The following is an 8,483-nucleotide window of genomic DNA, read 5'->3' as shown; positions in this document are numbered from 1 at the left end:
CACCCAGGCGCCCCGAGAAATACCCAATTCTTATATATTTTCTAATTTATAAGCTTTCTAATTTCTCAAGTCCTAATAGTGAAAAGCATATTTCATTCAAAGTAGAAGACAACAGCAATGCTTCTCAGACTGTTTATCCAAGGCTAAAGAGACAAATTAAAGCATAATGAGGACATAAGCATCCAGATGATTGGAGTGGAGAGCGCAGGAGCTAAGCTTGAAACATCTGTTGGTTTTTAGCATAAGAAAGTCACAGGGATGCAGGAGAAGCATTACAGATTGTGGCACCTGATGTCTCTTCAATCCCACTACTAGTGATCCTCTCCAGCTGGAGTGCTGGGTGGCCAAAGGTAATTCTGGGATTTTTTTTTCTCCCCAGAGATAAACTAGAGGAGAAATATGTATCACTGAGATTTAAAAAGACAGAAAGAGGACACATGAATAAAATAGAGTTGAGGATACAAATATACATAACTCTTTGCCAAAACCTGGGCCTTTCTCCTAAGCTGACAAAGTGCACAGCAAGGACTACAATTGTGTGTGCTGCTTTGATATCTTCAAGCCTTGTGGGGACCCAAAGGCTTAACCATGGGTTCTCCTGCTCTTGCTAGATGTGCCCATCCAGCAGGAAGTGCTCCCTCCACCTGACTAGTTCCACATCAACTAGAGTAGCTGTAACCCACCCCGTCCTCAACCCAAGAGATTTCATCTCCTTACCTGCACAGAAAATCATTCAAACGACATCCTCCCAAGACCAGGGGTCACCTCATCTTCTTGTTTCTACAAACCCTGAATCCCAAAGCCCCTGTTCATTCACTGGGCTCCCAAGTGGCCCCCATATGGTGTGCTGTCCTCCTGCCCTGGGCTGTGAGTGTGATTGATAAACCGCTGTCAAACCCATCTCTCCAGCGGTCAGGTATCCTTGTTTGGATACCCCAGAATACTGGTGGATACCCCAGAATACTGGGGTGAGCTATCCCCCTCATCACCAGGGTGAAGGAGAGACAAACAAAAAGGGCAAGCTATAGTCATTTTGTTTTGTAATTCTTTTTAAAGATTTTATTTTAGAGAAAGGGAGAGCACATGTGGGGGAAGGAGCAGAGGGAGAGGGACAAGCGGACTGTGTGGTGAGCAGAGTCCAACATGGGGCTCAGTCCCACAACCCCGAGATCACGACCTGCGCCAAAATTAAGAGTCCAATGATAACCAACTGAGGTGCCCAATAGTCATTTAAAAACCTATTCCTGGGGCACATGGCTGGCTCAGTCAGAATAGGCAACTCTTGATTTTGGATCATGAGTTTGAGTCTCATGTTGGGTTTAGAGAGTGCTTTAATAAAAACTAAACAAAAACCAAAAACCAAAAATCTAGCTTCCTACCTAACCCTTACTTACAAGACTTTATAAACATCACATGCCCCACTCATCCTGCTAAGTTCTCCTTTGCAGAGCATGCTTACCAACGGTCTCAGTGGTCCTCTGCCCAAATCATGGGAGCCACTGTATCAAGATACTCAGGGTGTGACAGTGTTAGGGTCTGTGATCAAAGGAATGAGACCGACACAAAGCGAAAATCAAACAAAGCTTTATTTCACGCCCAGCTTCAAAAATCAAACTGACTGGTAGGGGCCATCTCTTACCAAGAGAGGACAATGATGACCCCGACAAAGTCACTCCCAAGGCCGCTCCAGATGAGGCCACTCTGGACAAGGCTGCTCCGCAGAGGCGGCCACTCCAGAGGAGGCCCCTCTGCAGATGAGGCCACTCCCTGGTTGGAGCCGCTCCCAAGAAGAGGCCACTCTGGATGAGGCTGCTCCCAGGACAAAGCCGCTGACCAGGTCGCTTCCCAGACAGGGCCACGCCGTGAACAGGAGCTGCTCCCCGGTCAGGATCGCTCCCAAGAGGCCGTTCTGGACAAGGCTGCTCCCCAGAGGCGGCCGCTCCCAACGACAAAGAGGCGATGACGACAGCGACGATGACAAAGACAACCCTGATGACACAGATTCTGCTCCCCATGACGCCACTCTGACAAGGCTGCTCCCCAGAGGCCACCATTCCAGACGTGGCCGCTCACCAAGGAGGCTGCTCCCTGGAGGAGGCCGCTCTGGATGAGGCTGCTCCTGACGAGGCCACTCAACGACGAGGCCGCACGCCCACGAGACCCCTCCCTGGAATGACGCCGCTCCGCTCCTGCGAAGTCCCTCGCGGCAGGGCCACGGCTCTGGGTGGCGAGGCTGCTCGAGACGGGGCCGAGGCTCGGGGCTGCAAGGCCCCTCAGGGCGGGGCTGGCGGCTCAGGGTGGCGAGGCTGCTCGCAGCTCGGGGCTGCAAGGCCGTTCACAGCGGGGCTGCGGCTTGGTGGTGGCGAGGCTGCTGGCGGCTCTCACGGCTCTGACAGCGCGCGGTCGGCTCTGGCGGCTCTGACAGCTCTGACGACTCTTACAGCTCTGGCGGCTCTGGCAGCTCCGGCAGCTCCGGCAGCTCTGGCGGCTCTGGCGGCTCTGGCGGCTCTGGCGGCTCTGACGGCTCTGACGGCTCTGACGGCTCTGACGGCTCTTAGAGCTCTGGCCGCTCTGACGGCTCTGGCGGCTCTGGCGGCTCTGGCGGCTCTTACGACTCTGACAGCTCTTAGAGCCTGGCGGCTCTGGCGGCTCACCCTCGCGAACTAACCTTTATAGGGGTGGTTGAGCCCCGCCCACACACAGGTGGCCAATGGGATTTAAACTCACCTCAGTAAATATATGTGCGCCCCACTGATTGGATGTCTTCACCTGGCCTGACCCACCCTTGTATCTAGGCTTTGCAAGTAAGTTCCTCTGGGAGGGGCAGGGTCAATCTAAGTTCACTGGATAGAGTCAATCTACGTTTACTGCCACAAAATGGCTCCCTCTGGCCAATTAGGCCCTTACAGACAGCGACTTCGAGAAGAGCCCAGGGACCACAAAGGAGGAGCCTGGAAGACCAGGAGAAAGAGAAGCATTCATAGCAGACACCAGCACGATGCAGCAGTCTGCTCCCCGTGATGTTATCAACTTCTTTCAATGATATCACAATGATATGATATCACTCTATTGCGATATGACTGACTAGAATAAGAATGGAATGGATTTACCACATTCCTGATTTCTTGAATTTACTACAGAGTGATAGGGTCTGTTGTGGAGAGCCATGCAGCAGGAGCAAGGAGTCACGTACTAAGCAAGGCATGAGGGGTGGGAGGAGTGAGAGATTAACCCAAGGACTGTGAGTGCATTCGCGGGTGACGTTTGATAGATACCAGGAGTCAAGGGAAAGGCGCATGATCTGTAGAACAAAGAAAACCTATGGAGTCACGTACGTGCTCACGAGCACGATGCATGCACATAGATAGTCCTTCTGATTGGTAGTTTTGTTAGTCGTGGTATACTCTGATTGGATATAGTTCGCACTTGGTGGATATATACTTGGGGGTCTTAGACTGGGTGAGGGGTCCCCGGCTGAAGATGGTGAATAAAGAAGTTTGCCACTCACCTCGCCTACGGGTCGTTCTTGCGGGTCGAGAGCGACAGTCTGTATTCCTCACAGATCTCTAAAGTGTTCCGTGAGCCCTGATTTATGATTAAAGGCTCTGTTACAATTAGGATATACGCACAGACTTCTGCCCTCTGTGGATTCTCCAGTGACAAGGCTTGACCTCTGAATGAAGGTTCGTCCACACTCCTCACACTGGTGGGGCTTCTCCCCAGTGTGGATCCTCAGGTGCTGAGTAAGGCTGGCTCGCTCAGAAAGCCTTCTCAAATTCCTTCCATGCTTCTCCCCAGTGTGGCTTCTCTGACATTCCATGAGTCCTGACCTCTGACTGAAGGCCCTCCCACACACATTACACTTGGAGGGCTTCTCCCCAGTGTGGATCCTCACGAGTCCAATAGGGTGTGAGCTTTGGCTAAGGAACTTACCGCACTCTTTATACCCATAGGGTCTCTTCCCAGTATGAATTCTCTGATGAAAAACCAGGCCTATGTTTTGACGGAAGGCTTTCTCACATTTGTTACGTCGATAGCATATTTCATTGTGAATTTCCTGGTGTGAAAGAAGGGCTGATTTATAACTCACAGCTTTCCCACATGTTACATTGATAAGGCTTCTTCCCAGTGTGCATTCTCCAGTATTGAACAAACCCTGAGCTCTGACCAAAGGTCGTCCCATACTCCTTACATTTGTGTTGTTTTACTCTTGTGGGGTTGACCTTTTGCTGTGCTGATTTATCCTCATATTGAAAAGTTTCTCCACCCCTTGCATCCTGGAAAACACCTAGTGGATTCATTTCTGCAGAAATCCGCTTTGGAGCTGATTCCCTAGTCATATAGTCCTGGTTTCACCTCCTGCTGGAAGAGCAAGTTAATTACTTAAATGCCACATGCCCCGTATAAGGGTTTTGATAGAAGATTAGGGTAAATAATCAAGAACAATCATCCTAATGGTTTTTGACACTCACTGCACCCATGAGTCACAGAGAATACAAATAAATAAAAAAATAAAAGCCTTCTGGGCCCTCAGTAGGATCTAAAAACTCAAAATGGCAGGAAAGAAATGAGAATTTCCTGAGAATCTTCAAAAGGTCCCTTCCAGTATTCATCCCCGGTGTAGGGGATCTAGGCTGGCCTCTGACCTACCTCATTCAACAGAACGTGGTGGAAGAAAACCCATGTCAGCTCAAGGACAGAGGCTTTACACAGGTGCAAATGCATCTCTGCGACCCCTGAGAGACGGTGGAGGAGCGAACGAGAACCTGAGGCCTAGCCGCCCCAGAGTCTCGCTAAGCCCAGTTTTCTGGCCGTCTCCTGCTATGGTATGAGCCAAGGGGTGAAGTATTTAGGGGCTCACAGTCCAGGAAGCCCCGGCTGACGGCAGCTCACACTGGGATCCCACGCAGCAGAGAAACCACCCCTGGGGGTGTGGGAGAGAATATACTGGTTGTTCCCTTCAGCCAGCTTTTGGTGACAGGGCAACATCATGAGCGGGGTCATAGTATAGAAATCGAAACTAAAGACTTAAATGCGTGGCCTCTGATCACGTGGTACATAAGCAGTCAGATGTGGCCTGGAGCACAACTCTGGGGGAATCCCAAGCTTGCGTTGTTTACTACAAAGGAACAGATGCTCCTGGTAAAAATGTCAACAGTACAAAAGGTATGAAACTAAAAAGTCCAAATCCTCATTCACCTGTCTCTGTCACCCCGTGTCCCCCTCCCCCTTCCCTCAGTCGTAATCACGGTGGCCTCGCAGCCTGTGTGACGATGCATCTCCTGCTCTTCGGTCAGCAGCTGTCAATCTGCAACTGCATTTATACACACTTTCCTCTCCCAGTATTTTCACATAAGTGCCAAAGATTTTCACATAGAGACACGCATGGAAGCATCATTTATTCTAACAAAAATACTCGCAACTACTTTAATCTACATCAGGAGAAGACTAGGAAGTTAGGATGTATGTATGCAACACAAAACTCAAGACCCATTAAAAGATAAAGTATTCTTGGATAAGAGCAGTATTATTTCTTCAGGTGGTGTCCAGGCCACACACACCCACCGCAACTGAGCAAAGGAACTAGGACCATGGCGTCCACTGATTTAACTACAATGTGAGGACAGAACAGCAGAGACAGGTCACCTTGCTCACCACTGTCGCCGCGGGGCTCACCGTGGGCTGGACACACAGTCAATGCTCAGCGGATGTTGGTTGCAAGAATGAATAATGTCTTGAATATTCTCATTAGGTTAAAAAAAGGAAAATACAAAGTGATGCACGTGTGTGTTAAAATTTACCCAGGATCTGTGTTAATCAGGGAGGCATGGAGTGCACTATTCTGAAGAAAGAATCTTTACTCTCACAGACCCCTCGCAACAGCTGTGACACGTCATGCAGGCCATGCAGGAAAGCATGCAGGTCAGTCAGGAGACAGAAGGGGAGAATGGGAGGGGAGAGCATGGTCTAGAGCCTTACTTGAGTCCCCCCACCCCCCAAGAAGGAATGGGCAAAGTAGGGTTGGTGTGCCGGGTAAGTTTAGGATTGGATGGTTTGAATAATTTTGGCAGGTTCTGGGCTATAGGGATGTTCTCTAATGGTCCACTACCTGACCCTGGGGAGGGTGGTTTACAGCAGGAGAAATAGGGACTTGGTATGTGAGAGTTTGATTAGGGAGATGGCTGGGGATGGTCTCTGGATTGTTTGGTTTGTATATGAAAGGGTTGCTTGCAGGGGGGGTTCTCTGCTGTCTCTAGGACTCATCTAGCCCTGGGAGGGGCAATGTCACCAGGACGAAGGCCCCAAATACCAGAGCATCAAGAATATAGAAAATAAGAAAACAAAGTCAACACAGCATAATACCATATGACCTAAAAGAGGGACATGGGCTTGAAAACACATAGATTTTAGAAGTATATATTAGAGGTGCCTGGGTGGCTCAGTGGGTTAAGCCTCTGCCTTCAGCTCAGGTCATGCTCTCAGGGTCCTGGGATTGAGCCCCGCATCGGGCTCTCTGCTAGGCGGGGAGCCTGCTTCCCCTACCCCCCCATCTCTGCCTACTTGTGATCTCTGTCAAATAAATAAAAATCTTTTTAAAAAAGTATATATTAAAGAGTTAACAGTGGTTAACTCATGGAAATGGAACTTTTATTTTCATTTTATGTTCTTCTCTATTAATAGAATTTTTTTAAAATATAAACTACTAGTATTGTTCTATAATAATAGCACTTTTAATAACTAATTTAAAAATATAATAGTAGGATCCATTGGAGTAAATCTGTGGTAGATCTGGGCATCTCTCTCTCTCTCTCTCTCTATATATATATATATATATTTAATTTTTATTTATTTATTTGACAGAGAGAGAGATCACACGCAGGAGCAGCAGCAGGAGAGGGAGAAGCAGGCTTCCCGCTGAGCAGGGAGCCCAATGCAGGACTCTGTCCTGGACCCTGGGATCCTGACCTGAGCCGAAGGCAGATGCTTAACCAACTGAGCCACCCAGGCGGCCCCCAGATGTGTTTCTACTAGCAATTGCTTTTCTTGGATTTTCTTTGTGTCATTTGTTTTCTCATTTACCTAGTTTTTAAATCGGTTTTTAAAAATTGCTTGTAAAAATAATTTGAGAGCTAAGAGAGTATCATGTCCTTTTAGAGAGGATTTCCTGGTACCTGAGGCCACTGGCACTGTGGAATCACTCCGTACAGATTAAGATTCAGAGTAGAGCAGAGCAGCAGCCCCGTGTGTGGTTATAATTTAAGTGCAGTATCTGGGGTCGCGCACACAAGAGTGAGCACATTTACCAGCACTAACCCCTACCTTGGCAGTCTCCAGAATCCATTTTTTTTTCCCTCTGTGAATCTATCAAAATTACGACTCACCCTCTTAGGTACCCCTTCCAGAATCAAAAGATGACCAAAGAACAGATAATCTCCTTCAATACACATTTTCTTCTTGCCCATAATTTTACTCTTGAATTAGTTCTTTGGTGTTTGCCCAGCATTCCCGCTTCTCAGTGGGAGAATAGGTCTATATTACTTTGCTGCCATTATTGGAAGCAGAATTCTGGATGCATGTTTTTGCAGGGTGAATAGTTATTAGGTGATTTCTGTTCCAACTCCTATTTTAACATTCTAACTTAAGAGGACATTTACATATAACTGATTTGATTAAATGTTCTTCAAAAAGATGGGAATATACCGCAGGTACTGTTTCCTAAGAAACCATGGACTTGGAGGTTAGAACTGATCTGTCATAATCCTCAGAGGCTGGTAGTTTATCTCATGCTGTAGGTTTAAGTCAGACAACTTCAGCATGTCATTCAGCAATTTAAATCTACATCTTTCCTAAAATGTGGGTACTGCTCTAAGTCCTTGCTCTTTAGGAGTATCTGCGTGGAGGGAGAGGGGAACTGCCTATCATAAAAGGCCTTCATCTGGGGCTCAGCCAGGTGTGGCTGAAGGATGCTCTAGGCTGAGAGGCAGACTGTGCCAAGAATGTTCCTCTTCTCAATGTGTAACCAGGACCCATCACTTCTCATCACCTCTGCTTGTCACCTTTGTCCAAGTCACTGTAAGTTTCTGCCTAGATTACCTTGATAGCTCCTAACTGCTCCAATTTCCACTCTTGTCCCTGTATACTCTTCACAAGGCAGCTGGAAGAATCCTTTCAAAGCCCAAGACAGATCATGCCACATCTTTGCTCAAAATCTTGCAATAAGCTTTCCATTTCACTCAGGGTAAAAACCAAGGTCTCTGAATTGGCCTACAAGCTCATTGCCATAGGAATCTCCCTTTATCTCTGCCCTTGTCTCCTGTTCTTTCTCATCGGCTGAGCTGTTCCTCCAATGTCAGCACCTTTGCATCTGCTACACTCCCTGTCTGGGATGTTCTTAGAAAATATTTTATTTCCCCTTTACCCATAGCATGGTCTAGTATGTAGCTCTTATGATTACACTGCATTTTAAGCAGCAGAATCAAGTT

The 8,483-nt window shown here is 47.9% G+C and overlaps 1 protein-coding gene across 1 annotated transcript; it reads right to left on the bottom strand.

The window, feature by feature from the left end:
* Positions 1-1,590: 1,590 nt before the first annotated feature.
* Positions 1,591-4,725, bottom strand: LOC116589459. Its single transcript, XM_032341395.1, has 4 exons — positions 4,651-4,725; positions 3,934-4,057; positions 2,382-2,663; positions 1,591-2,319 (listed from the first exon to the last, which is right to left on the bottom strand). Exons 1-4 carry the CDS (start codon positions 4,723-4,725, stop codon positions 1,670-1,672), a joined length of 1,131 nt encoding a protein of 376 aa, XP_032197286.1. The 3' UTR covers positions 1,591-1,669.
* Between the last annotated feature and the right edge of the window lie 3,758 nt (positions 4,726-8,483).

Source organism: Mustela erminea, chromosome 4 (assembly GCF_009829155.1).
Source record: "Mustela erminea isolate mMusErm1 chromosome 4, mMusErm1.Pri, whole genome shotgun sequence".
Taxonomy (NCBI): Eukaryota; Metazoa; Chordata; class Mammalia; order Carnivora; family Mustelidae; genus Mustela; species Mustela erminea.
Note: the sequence above shows the minus strand (reverse complement) of the source record. Positions and strands in the feature narration are given on the sequence as shown.